We start from the raw sequence: 14307 nt of genomic DNA, 5'->3' as shown, positions 1-14307 counted from the left end.
CTTTTCTGACAGCAGATAAAGGGACAAGCGGCCTTACAGAAGTCAAGCTACACAGTCAGACATCTTTAGTCCGTGTTAGTCAGATGTTTCTATAAATACATGTGGTTTGTGGACTATACAGCAGATTGTGTCAGAAATAGCATGGTATTGGTTGCCTACTAAAACACCAGATCTCTTTTGACCTTATGCTGCAAGACAGATGTGGCAGACAGATGCAGGTTAATAACTTCACAGCATCCGGATAAGTGGGAGGTGTGTGTGTGTGTGTGTGTGTGTGTGCGCGCGCATATATAAAATGAAAATCAACTCTTGGTTTCAACAGAAAGCTGCAATACAACAGACTGTTTAGACATATAATGTAATATGTTGGCAATAGGCTTTCACTGCAAAAGAAAACACATATTGCACAGCATATACACTGGCCAGTGGAGGCTAATAGAATAGTCTTTTTGGTGAATAAAGTTTGCATATATACTCTGAAAAGCAGCAGATCTATATGCTAAGAATAGACACAACATATGAGATCATTGTCTAATGTACACCATAAAAACCCAAAAGACATTCACCATTGACCTGCTTTTTCATTGGCAATGATGTGGAAGGGATCTGGCTTAAAATAACTGGTTTTAATGCACAAAATATCACATCTGATTGTATCTCCTTTTGTAAAGGTGTCGTTAAATGAAAAACGTGTCCATCAGTATGTTTTACCTTGAACAAAGACAATGTGTGCCATGGTCTGTTCTAAGTGTTTTCATTTCTGGTACTCTGGTTATGATGGTGGTGACTTGTGACTTAAAGGGGTATTCCAGGAAAACTTTTTTTTTATATATCAACTGGCTCCAGAAAGTTAAACAGTTTTGTAAATTAATGTATAAAAGGAGAAAAGGGGTACCAAATGCCTCTAGACTAATACCATAAATGGTACATGATGATATAAATTACAGAAAAAATAAAGTCGGACTGTGCTTCACTTTAAATGATGTACAAAATTGAATATAAAATAATTACAAGTGAGACATAAAATAAATATAAATAATATAGATCAAATACATAAATATCTCCTTCCACAGGGCCCTTGTGGGGAGGTAATGATATTATAATAAAAATTTAGTAAATTACTTCTATTAAAAAATCTTAATCCTTTCAGTACTTATGAGCTGCTGAAGTTTAAGGTTGTTCTTTTCTAAGTGCTCTCTGATGACAGGTGTCTCGGGAAACGCCCAGTTTAGAAGAGGTTTGCTATGGGGAATTGCTTCTAAACTGGGTGTTTCCCAAGACACATGTCATCAGAGAGGACTTAGACAGAAAAGAACAACCTTAACTTCAGAAGCTCATATGTACTGAAAGGATTAAGATTTTTTAATAGAAGTAATTTACAAAACTGTTTAACTTTCTGGAGCCAGTATATATTATATATATATATATATATATATATATATATATATATATATATATATATATATATATATATATATATAAACCAGATACAGGCGCAGCACTCCAACAAAATAAGTGATTTAATGTCTCATGTCAGCATTACAACGTTTCAGCTCCTCCTGGAGCCTTTTTCAAGCATGCTTGAAAAAGGCTCCAGGAGGAGCTGAAACGTTGTAATGCTGACATGAGACATTAAATCACTTATTTTGTTGGAGTGCTGCGCCTGTATCTGGTTTTTATCTTGGATGGACTCTGATCAAGTCCTTTGGGACGCTGGCACCAATTTTTTGGTTGGACTGGATAAGTAGTGCTGCTTTATTTTGGGATTATATATATATATATATATATATATATATATATAAAACAAGTTTTTCCCTGGATAACCCCTTTAATAAATTATTTTGATAAGGACTGGTGTTAGGTTTTCTCCCTTTGCAGTGCCTTTTTTGGACCCCCTAATTACCATATGGTATATTATGTAATGTCCAAATAAAGTGACATAGTCTTATAGATATGTACAGATAATGTTACCATACAGTGCCCAAATAACACATCTTGCCAGTTACATTAACTTGACTCCTCAATTAATAAGCTAGGAAATGAAGCCTTATCCTGTACAGCTTATGTTCTATAGATTTGAAGAGGAAACTCTATAAGAAATCTTTAGCAATACCCATTGCCTCCCCTTAACATACACCTTTCCAAGACCAAAATTAAACATACCATATTTATCTGCGTATAACATGCACTTTTTAAACTAAAATATTAAGCTAAATCTCTACCTGCGTGTCATACACTGATAAATCTTACTCCCGTCATTGCAGCCGCCGCTGGTCACTGTTTTAAAGTGGCCGTGGCCAGACTGCAGATCCTGAACAAACAGCCAGCGCTATGGCCACTCTAAATCACTGACCAGCGATCGCTGCCAGGAAATTTACCCCTCCGGTGATCCCTCCCCACTTGTATTTAGTTTTTTTTTTTTTACCCCTTACCTGGCCCGCGTGCTCCGGCAGGCTCAGGTTCCGCCGGCATCTGAGGTGACGTCCCTGACGTTGTGCAGCCCCAGATGCTGCCGGAACCTGAGCATGCTGTAGCGTGCAGGCCAGGTAAGGGGTAAAAAAAACTAAATACAAGCTGGGGATCAACGGGGGAGTGGGGGAGATGTCCTGGCAGCCGTATATGGTCAGTGATTTAGAGTGGTCGCAGCGCCGGCTGTTTTTTCAGGATCTGTAGTCCTGCCGCAGCCACTTTTAACCAGCGGCTGCTGTAATGACTGGAGCATGCAGGCCAGGTAGGGTAAAATACAAAATAAAAGTAGGGGATCAGACTGGTACAAATGATGTGGTACAATCAGCTGGGGGAAAGATGTGAAGAGTAAGATGTGCAGGGGATCAGTGGGGGTTTGGGAATCAGTGAGGGCAAAGATATGTGTGTGGGGTGGGGGGGAGGAGTCAGTGAGGGCAAAGATGTGTGGCACAGGGGTAATCAGAGGGGGGAAAATTATGTGGCACAAAGCCTGATAAAGGGGAGGTTAATTTAGAGCTTCCAAGTAATTTATGGTAATTTTTTCTTTTTTACTGAAATTTCCTTCTTAAAATAAGGGTGCATGTAATACGCCGATAAATAAGGTATATGTTTATATGGTAAGCATGCACAAATATGTACAGTTCTTGGTGCAACTGTTCTTTCCTCCTTATTTTTATCATTTTTTAGCCAGAGACTAGTAACAAGTTAATGTAGTGTCACACTTATTGTTTGAAGTCATCCAGATCAGATGGAACTAATGAATTCCAGTAGGCAAAGCAAAGAACGAAATCTATAACCTTAGGGATTATTTTTATCAGCATAAAGTCAATTCTGTTTCTGGATTGAGTTAATGTCACTTCTGCCTTTTTGTCTTTTTCTTAAAGGAATCGCGACATGACAAAGAAAAATCTGAGAAAAAAGAGAAACGTGAGAGTGCAGGAGGAAAAGAAGAGAAAAAACAATATCCTTTTTTACAAAGCTAGTCTCTTGCTGGACTCTTACATAGAGAATTACATTTATTTTTAGACTTTGCAGGTCAAGATGATTTTTTTTTTTCTCCCATATATAAAATAAAGCAAAGGAGACAACCACTTTAACGATGCAGGGCGTACCTGTACGCCCTGAGTCCACTCCCTTTCTATAACGCAGGGCCAGTCATAGCACCTAGCAACGGCCAGACCCATGGCTAATAGCGCACGGCGTACGCTCTTAACCCTTTAGACGCGGCATTCAAAGTTGATCGAAGCGTCTAAAGTGAAACTAAACTGCTCCCGGCTAGCTCAGTGGACTGTTTGGGACCGCCGCGGTCCCCTTACCTGCCTCCTGGTGTCCGATCGACGAATGACTGCTCAGTGCCTGAGATCCATGCATGAGCAGTCAAGCAGCAGAATAATTGATCTGTTATCGTATGGGATAACAAAGATCTATTTAAAAGATCAGTGTGTGTTTTAACCCCTTCCCAAATAAAAGTTTGAATCACCCCCCTTTTCCAATTAAAAATAAAATAAAAAAAAATTGTAAATAAAAATAAACATGTGGTATCGCCGCATGCAAAAATATCTGAATTATGAAAATATATCGTTAATTAAACCGCTCGGTCAATGGTGTAGGAGAAAAAAAATTCCAAAGTCCAAAATAGCGTGTTTTGTTTTATTCACTTTTTATATCATGAAAACAATGAATAAAAAGCGATCAATAAGTCCGTTATAGGGATCAGAAGATGACAAAATCAAACCTATATAAGTAAGGTATCATTTTAATCTTATGGACCGACAGAATAAAGGGAAAGCCCCCAAAAATTACAGAATGGCGTTTTTTCAGCAATTTTGTCGCACAATTATTTTTTTCCGTTTCGCCGTAGATTTTTGGGTAAAATGATTGATGTCATTACAAAGTAGAATTGGTGGCGCAATAAATAAGCCATCATATGGATTTTTAGGTGCAAAATTGAAAGGGTTATGATTTGTAAAAGGAAAGGAGGAAAAAATGAAAGTGGAAAAACGCTCAGTCCTTAAGGGGTTAATTCACTTGTTGGTTTAGTGACTTGTGTTTGGTGCATTGTTTGCTTTTGTTAGCATGGCTTTCCTTCCTTTTGGAAAAAAAGCACACATTTTAACCCCTTAAGGACCAGGCCATTTTTCATTTTTGCACATTATCTCATTACTTCTAAAAATCATAACACTTTTAATTTTGCACCTACAGACCCATATAATGGCTTTTTTTTTTCTGCGCCACCAATTTCACTTTGTAATGACATCAATCATTTCACCACAAAATCTACGGCGAAACCAGAAAAAAAAATTGTGGGGCAAAATTGAAAAAAACTTTGGGGGGGGGGGGCTTACGATTCTACGCAGTGCACTTTTCCGTAAATGTGACAATTTATCTTTATTCTGTAGGTCCATACGGTTACAAGGATATCTAATTTATATAGCTTTTATTTTATTTTACTACCTTCTGATACCTATAACATTTTTATTTTTCCATATAAAGGGATGTATTATGATCATTTTTTGCTCCGTCATCTGAAGTTTTCTTTACTATTTTTGTTTTGATGGGACTTCTTTTTTAGGGTATACAAAGTGACCAAAAACAGTTATACAGCAAGATTACTTAAGTTTCCTTAACTAAAGGTTTACTCATAAATCTTCAGATAAGCACAGATAATGATGTCTGCGTCTACTGCTCTTGGTTTATTTGAGGTAATTATGACTTGAAAACTCATTGTATGATTTGTGGGTTTAGGTTGGTTCTTTAGCGTCCCCACACCATCCCACTAACTTAACACTTAGAGAATAGTGGATTTACCAAAATTCCCTTTCAGTCTGATTCCTTAGAACCGGCCTTTGTTTCTGATTTAAATAAATTCTGTCTGAAACAAAAGTGCTCTAATTGTAAAACACTGAGGTCTCCTACGTGTATGTGCAGGGTAGGGGTTTTCTGCAGTAGCAATACATAATGGTACATGATAGACAAGGCGGGTGATGGGTTGTAGTATGGAACATGATGTTTTCTGTTTGGTGGTGGTAGTGGCCACCAGTTTTAAAGTGTTATCCAAAATATATTTTGAAAGATTTAGATTTTCAGAATGACTAAGTATTTGGGGAAATTTAATTTTTTTTTTATTCATTCTCCATAGCACCTGTAACCAACACAGGACCCAGTGTAATGTGATTCTATGGTGATGGGTCTCATGTTGGCAAAGGGTGCAGAAGCTCAGTCTCCTAAACTTTGAGGTATAGGAGGCTTGGTGAAGGTATTTTGAGACCAAATTATATTTTATAATGGTTTCAAAGAATTTCTATTGTTCATAAGAGTATTACGGCCATTTGCTGTATTGTGCTTTATTACAGACCTTTTTCATAAAACTGCCTAAAACTTTGGAGATACACTTAAATTTAAGCTGTGACTAGAAATTTGGAGACATTTTTTGACTTTGTGTATGACTTGACAACCCAGGGAATGACTGAGCCTTGTACCAAGTCTTCTGCTTTTCGTTTTAAAGGATCTGTTTGTTAATGGTGTCGGTTTACACAATCCATTAAAACGCTGTTTTGCTTGCCTAGTCATTTGAATACACACCGGCAGAGAAGATAAAATTAAAAGTTCCTGCTTTCCCCTTTGCCCCTTCTGCACAGAATTTCACTTGGTAATCTTTTGAAAAGGTATGTTCACACAGGCAAAAATGTGCGGTTTCCAGCTGCTATCGTCTTCAGTGGAAATATAAAAAATAAAAAAAGAGATCTGAAAAACAGACTCTGACACATCACTTTTTTTTTTATTTTATTTTTTAAACACTGTTTTTTAAGTGATATGTCACTCCTGTTTTTTTCACAACTGTTAACATTTCTACTCAGTAGAAGCCCCTTCTTTTGTTTTGTTTTTTTTGCCTGGGTGAGCATACCCTAAGGTTAGTATGAAACCCCATAGAAAGATAAAGTAAGCAAAGGAATCACTGGTTGAAATCATTATTATTATTTTTTTTTCAAACCTTTTATTGATCATTTCATAACTTAACATAGAGTATTTTCTTTAAGACAAAACACATCTTTCAATTTTCAACAATCATAAACCAACAATTAATTGATCTAACAGTATTATTATTATTATATTATTACAGGCTTTCAACACAAATCTCTACATGCCCCGAAAGTTTTCCAAAAGCAAACACACACACACAAAACAAAAAAAAATGGTTCCCCCGTCCTTCCATTACTCAAAACCAGCATCACCTTCTATTTATCCAGTTATTCCAAATCAATATAAATTTATCTGCTAATCCCCTTTTAAAATATATCTCTCTCTCCCATGCAACAACCTTCTCCATCTTCTTAATAAAGTGCATCTTGGTTGGCAATTTTGGATTCTTCCAGAATTGTGCTATAAATTTTCTCGCATTATATAATAGTCTGCCCAGAGCTAGTTTAGTATAGACTGCTGTATTTAAATTATCCAAGTATCCCAATATACATGTTTTTAATTCTAGGGGTACTTCAATTTCCCATATAGATCCAATATATTCTGTAATTAATTTCCAATATCTTTGAGCATGTAAGCATTCCCAAAACATATGCGTAATATCAGCAGAGTCTTGCAAGCAGCGAGGGCATTTTGCATCATTTCGATATCCAATTTTAAAGAGAAGGGCCGGAGTTCTATAAGACCTATATACAATATATAACTTTGTTAACCTTGCCCTTTCTCCTAATGCTTGGATTGGGATATTCTTAAGAACAGTTTTCCACTGTTCATCGCTAGTATTCACCTGCATTTGCCATTTAAGAAATGCCGGAGCCGATTGTTCAGATCCTTTTATAGCTAATAATTGATATATTCTGGAAATAAGGCCCCCCTGCTTCGCTTCTTTTATTATTAAATCTACTACTGGGTCACTTCTTATTGTTAAGGAGATTTGCTTTCGCTGAGCAGCAATCACGTGCCTCAACTGTAGATATTTATAAAACGCTTCAGCAGGTATCTGGAAGTCCTCCTGGAAATTCCTAAAAGAGCGAAAGCAATCCAGTTTGAAAAGATCTTTTACCCCAATCACCCCCTATCTTCTCCAATAATCAAAACCTTCCAATTTATTTCTGGGAGCAGTGGGTTGTCCCATAATGGAGTATATTCATTCATTTTACCCACCCCCCTATTTGTTTCACTTTAGACCATATTTTATGTATTAGATAAAATTTTGAAAAGAGGAGTCCTTTTTCCCCTTAAAAACATTTCTCTCCAAAGCCATAATTAAGTTATTACAGGATAGGGCTCTTGCTATAATAGTCATATCTGGATTAAGGAGGTCTGAGTTTGTCCCATCCCCTAAAATGCTGAGACTGTGTGCTGCTAAAAAGTACAGCCATCGGTTGGGCAAAGCCAGACCTCCCTCCTGTTTTTGACGTTGTAGATATTCTAGTTTTAATTTAGGTTTTCGCCCATTCCAAATCAAATCGCGAAATTGGGTATTAATCCTCTTAAAAAGTCTGAATGTATTTTATATTAAAAATACAGTGACTGTGGCATCACAATCATTTTAACAAGGTTGATTCTTCCCACCGGGGATAGACCAAGTTTCCGCCAGGCAGTACCTTTTATACTTAAAGGACAACTGCAGTGCTAATGAAGTAGTGCTCTAATGTCATTAAATAAGAAGTTATGCAACTTACTAATTGTGCTCCATTACCTTTTCTGCACAGTTTAGCTGCTTTGCTGTCACAGGAAGTTGCTGCCTGGGGCTCTAATGTGAGTAGCGTCTACCTGTTATTCCCTATGGGGCTGTCAGCTAGGTCAACGCTACGTCACAAACTCTCAGGATCCTTCACTCCCCCTGCAGCTCTTCCAACCTCATACATATTCATTAGGCTGTTATGTGCTCTTCTCTAATTGGCTGAGAGCACAGTAGGGGAGTTTCAGGGCTGTGAGCTGAGCCGTTTGGATGTGAGCAGAAACAGAGCCTGTGTCTGCAATCAGCTTCAGCATGGCCGGCTCCCCCCTCTCCCCCTTTCCAGTGTTTCCTAACCAGAGCACCTCCAGCTGTTGCAAACCACAACTCCCAGCATGTCCTGACAGCCGTTGGCTGTCCAGATATGCTGGAAGTTGTAGTTTTTCAACAGCTGGAGGCACCCCTGCAACTCCACACTGTACATTATAGCTATGTAAGCTGTTTTCCAGGCAGCCGCAGCCAGCTCTCCTATTGGACAGGGGAGAACCACAAGGGAAGGAGCTGTGGGCGTTACTTTATTATAATTTATTATAATTTCCTTGGGGGGAGAGCAACAGCTCACAGGAGGCAGGAGCAGGGGGTCATGGAAAATGTAGTCTTTATGACATGGCTGCTTTGGTTGGCAATTACCAGAGAACGGCTGGACCGTTTTGGACAAGTATCTTTGGAAAGGTCTTTTAATGAGCTATCAGATGAGGTAAACTTTATTTTTATTTTTTTAAGTACCAGCGCTGCAGATGTCCTTTAATGCGGTTAAGCAATGGCATTATATTTAATGACTCATTATCGGAAATGGAAGATGTTATCTCTTTACCCAAATACTTTAGCACATTCTATGATTAGATAATCATTCACCTGTACATGGGAAATTGTTCTATCTAATGGCATTAAATATGATTTGTCCCAGTTTATAGCAATTCCCGAGAGCCTGCTAAAGCGAGTAAACCCCTCTAGAACTGCTTTCAATGAAGGCCCCATATCATTCAAAAACAACAAAGCATTGTCCGCATATAACGAAATCTTATTTTGATACTCGCCATATTGAAAATCTTTGATCTCTGGACTACTCCGAATAAATTTGGCCAGTGGCTCCATTACGATTGCAAATAACAGCGGGGACAATCGGCAGCCCTGTCTTGTTCAGCGATACAGTAAGAAGTTTTGAGAAAGCTGTCCATTTACCCTAATCCGTGCAGATGGATTTTTATATAAGTCTGATCCAAGAAATAAACTTTGGGCCAAATCCCATTGCCTCCAGAGTCGCCCAGAGACAGGGCCATTCTACTGAATCATACGCTTTTTGTGCATCTAAAGCAAATATGGCCCTGTCTTTGGGGGAGTCGGGAGGCACATGTAAACTCAAGAAAAGACGCCTGATATTTGTTGCGGTTGATCTAGTTTGTATAAAGCCAGTTTGGTCTGAATGGATCAGCTTAGCCACGACTTTATTTAATCGCATTGCTAGCCCTCCTGAAAACGTTTCAGCTACCACAGCCTCCTGAATCGCCAAAGCTTTAGCTAATGCCTTAGCCCGTCTCTTAGCTGCTGCCGCTTCCATATCAATGTCTTTCTCCTTTCTCCCCCCTGGCTAACTAGACTCCTAATGCCACTTCACCTCTGCAAATACACTTCAGTGAGACCAATACACACAGTTCAATTACACAACGTAGAAAAAGTTCAGCATATAGTCTCATTTGCCCCCTTGCCCTGAAATACCTGACATATAGACCAGGAAAAGATTCAAGTATTCCTCAGTTTCTTCTGGTGAGGGCACAGCTGAAGCTCTATAGGAGCGCAATTAGTTCCCCCGGAGCCGGTTAAGCCCTTAGCTCAATTCCACTGTCTTGGCATTCCGCCCCGTAACGCTAATAGGACATTCTTAATCCTGTGCCATGTCATTAGGGCAAATGCATCTGAAGGTGCCATCAGAATATACACCAGCACAGAGCATACATTTCAGCTACCATTTACCCTAGTTATTAGGTGTATATTTGGTGCATGTTAGAGGTTAATATAATACCAACTAGAAGACACCAATTAGGCTAAGATAAAACTTAACTTTTACTTAAATAATATTAAATGATCACAGATGGGCTACACATAAATGACATAACTCAGAAAAGGGGAGGGATCAGGGGTACAGGTGAGGCCCTAACCTAGAAGACCCTAATACAAAAATGTCTCCTATTTACTAGGTGTGGAATGGGGAGAGGGGTATATAACAAACATAGGATGCAATATAGTACAAGTGGCAAAACCTCTCTTGCCAACGCATTTCGCCCCCTAATGTCACAGGCGCTCATCAGGGATAAGAGACTGCTTCCTCCTGGCGAATACAGGATCCCTGCAGCTCAAGAAAACATCAGTGTGCTCTGATGGAACATAATTTCCCCATCTACGGTCCGGTATTTCATATTACCTTATCTATATGGTTTACCAGAAGGTCCTGTCTTTAGGCTCTACGGGTCCCCCAAATCTAGGGGGTATCACCAGAGGTCATCAGTATCTTGATTTGACCTGTCCTTTGCCATTTGCCGTTCAGTCATCTGTTCACATTAATATTAGGAGCTTGTGTCCCCCAACCACTTTTTTGGTGGAAGAGTCAATTTTCCCTTACCTTATCAAGTTAAGGCGTGGCCCTATATCAACTCATCTACAGATTTTGGCCTGCTTTTATGGTCACATATTTTGTGATGTCAAAATAATGTTGTATTTTTAAGTGGGTCTTATTGTACTATATTCCTATATTCTATTAACTTTCTTACATATGTGACGTGCATTTGACTCTGACTGACACAGACTCGTTTTACACCTTTTATTTTGGACACCCAGCTAACTATCCTATCCAGTTCTATGTCATCTTAATGAATCGTAATTAATGTGTTTATGGTACACTACATCTATTTGTATGTAATATATTGTGGTTTCCTCTTATCCCTGATGAGCCACTGTGACATTAGGGGCGAAACGTAGGGCTGGGCGGTATGACCAAATGTGTGTATCACAGTATTTTTGTAACTTTCGGCGGTTCCACGGTATATAACGGTATTTCCTTTTCCTCCTCCCCCCCCCCCCCCCCAAATTATCAGCCCAGCGCTGTTTTGCCCCCCCCCCCCCCCCCCCCCAAAATTATCAGCCCAGCGCTGCCCCAATCGGGGTAAATATTAACGTCACCCGCTAACGCTGCCCTGCTCGTGCTGTTTGTTGCGGCGCCAGCGCTGACACAAGGTAAACAAAATAAATTAACGCATGCTCCGACGTCGGCCTTACGCTGGGGACGGGAACGTCGGACAGCCTATCACCGGCCACAGGGATGTTCTGCCTCGGCCGCTGATAGGCTGAGCCCACTGTAATGTAAGGAGCTCTGGACGGCTTCTTACATGACAGTGGGCTCAGCCTATCAGCGGCTGAGGCGGAACATCGCTGCAGCCGGTGATAGGCTGATGGCTGTTCGACGTTCCATTCCCTAGGAAGCAGATGAGGCCGGTACCTGACCAACGGTAGGTAAGATAGTTTATTTTATTTTTTGCAGCCCGGGCATAGGGATGCCACACAGTATAGAGCAGTGGTCTTCAACCTGCCGACCTCTATATGTTGCAAAACTACAACTCCCAGCATGCATGCTGAGAGTTGTAGTTTTGCAACATCTGGAGGTCCGCAGGTTGAAGACCACTGGTATAGAGTGTCAGTGCCAGCGGCCGCAACAAACAGGAGGATGGGGATGGGGACAGCGCTAGGCTGATAATTGGGGGCAGAACAGCGCTCGCGGGCAACATATGATTAGTTCCCCGATGTGGGGACAGCGCAGCGCTTGGCTAATTCATTCATTCCCGAGGGGGAGGGGCCAAACCAGTATTGCGGTATGGGTTAAAATTCATATCGTGCAGCACAAAAATGTCGGTATTCGGTATGAACCGGTATACCACCCAGCCCTAGCGAAACGCGTTGGAAAGAGGTTTTGCCACTTGTACTATATTGTATCCTATGTTTGTTAGATATCCCTCTCCCTATTCCACACCTAGTAAATAGGATACATTTTTGTATTAGGGTCTTCTAGGTTAGGGCCTCATCTGTACCCCTGATCCCTCCCCTTTTCTGAGTTATGTCATTTATGTGTACACTATCTGTGATCATTTAATATTATTTAAGTAAAAGTTAAGTTTTATCTTAGCCTAATTGGTGTCTTCTAGTTGGTATTATATTTTATACAATTTCACCTAGGGTTGTTTATCAAATTGGGTTCTGGTCACCCTTATCAATTGCCAGAAGTGGGTATATATGTTAAAGGTTAAGTCACAAAATATTTTGTGCAAAACAGGCCCAGGTCCTGCACAAAAATGTTAAACTTTTTGATACCTAAATCCAGGCAGAGTGAATTAATAAATTCCCTCCATAGTGTTAATAATTGCAGCAGGTCGCCTTGATCACCAAGATTTTGTCTTTGACTTTTATTTTTGTTGTAGGTTTTTAAGTAACTTTGAATAAACGTTCTGTTTTAGTATGCATTTTGATCATTGGTCTTCTACGCAGTGAATTCTCTGCGTAAGAATTGCAATTACATCATTAACTATTCCCTAGCAACCATATGGATGCAAAAGCAGCTGCTGGACTCGATATGAGCACTGTGTATAGGGGTTTTAGTGAGAGAGAATGATAATTTCAGTTCCCTCAGGATGGAGCTGTCTATGTGATGTCTCAATTTATTACCCTAATGTTAAGTGGGGAGAAGAGGGAGAAAGAAGGTCAGAACCCCTTAGTATATAAGTAATATGGGGCATCTAGACACACTCCTCTTTTTACATGACTGTACACAAGCCAGCTGCTTTTTATTTTTTTGAAACAATGAAACAAGTTTAACTACATTTTTTTTTCTCTCTGCAGAATACACATTATTACATCGGATCCTGCAGCTGGATGATGGCAAGATGTATCCAGGCGTGTATTTATCACAATATTAATTGCACAGTTATTTCTCAATGAAGAGGCCCAATTGCATCTTCTTAAATTATTGATTTCAGTTTTCTTTCTTTTCTTTTTTTTTTTTTTCCCCCCACCATCAAGATAATGTTCAAGTTGTGCTTTATTGTATTTTAATGTGTTGCTAGTTTTCTTATACATATTATTTTCAGTACATGGCTGAAAGTGTTTACCTATTCCATAATTTTAAGCACAATGTGCTACAGAGAATTGCCACAGTGCAAACAAGGTTCCATTTTTTTTGTGTACAGAGTTTCTTTAGATCATCCAAGAGAGCAAAAAAGAAAAAAAAAACTGCCTGAAAAATTTGCCATATGGAATGCATCTTTTTTTAATTGTTGCAACCGAAAATAAACAGTTATTCAACAGATTTTGAATTTACCTCATTTAACCTCCGTTTTATTTATTACCTGACCTGTTTGTAAGGTGTGTGGAGCACAGTTTCCATGCTAACTGAGAGCAATTGTTTGTATATTATGTAGAACTTGTGTCTGATCAAGAAAGTGGAAAGCACTCCTTTTACTTGACTGTCCCCAAACACAATTCTGTTTTGTCATTTAATGTATTTTTTTAATCAAGGGAGAATAAATATCACTCGCGAGAAATTAGGATTAAAATATAAAAGTACAGGAGCTTTGTACCGCCGAACTATAGTGTGAAAAGTTTCAAAGACTTTTTTAAAAGAAATTTTTAACTGCTGAATTCTACCAGTGTAAGCTTTTTTTTCTAAATAAACAATAGTTTTCTCAATGGGTCGTAAATCATTTGTGTATTGTGCCTTATTTTATATACACCATTTTACTGGCCAAATTACATGGATTGCTGCATATTCACATTTATGATTTATATTCTATTAAATTTCTACAATAAAACTGGACCCAGCACTCTGCCAACTTGAGTATGTTAATCATCCAACAATAATAGTCTAAAATAACACTTTTGTAGATGCTGCCTTACTTAAATTCACTGGACATTCTAAAATGATCACTTCTGTATTAGGCCGGGACATCCTTGAAACTACTTGAACAAATTGATTTTAACTATTAAACGCTGTTGTCTCGCTGCAGGGGTCTGCCACCCCCCTTGTGACATCACGGCCATGCCCCTCAATGCAAGTTGTCATGCCCACTCCCATAGACTCGCAT

The 14307-nt window shown here is 39.1% G+C and overlaps 1 protein-coding gene across 1 annotated transcript in view; it reads left to right on the top strand.

The window, feature by feature from the left end:
* THOC2 (THO complex subunit 2) overlaps positions 1-13912 on the top strand; it is a 165620-nt gene extending 151708 nt beyond the window's left edge. The window contains exons 37-39 of the mRNA XM_056541081.1: positions 3351-3427; positions 5106-5168; positions 13067-13912. Of these exons, the coding sequence (XP_056397056.1) occupies positions 3351-3427; positions 5106-5133 (105 nt within the window). The 3' untranslated portion in view covers positions 5134-5168; positions 13067-13912. The remainder of the gene's footprint in view (positions 1-3350; positions 3428-5105; positions 5169-13066) is intronic.
* Positions 13913-14307: the final 395 nt, after the last annotated feature.

Source organism: Hyla sarda, chromosome 9 (assembly GCF_029499605.1).
Source record: "Hyla sarda isolate aHylSar1 chromosome 9, aHylSar1.hap1, whole genome shotgun sequence".
Classification (NCBI taxonomy): Eukaryota; Metazoa; Chordata; class Amphibia; order Anura; family Hylidae; genus Hyla; species Hyla sarda.
Note: the sequence above shows the minus strand (reverse complement) of the source record. Positions and strands in the feature narration are given on the sequence as shown.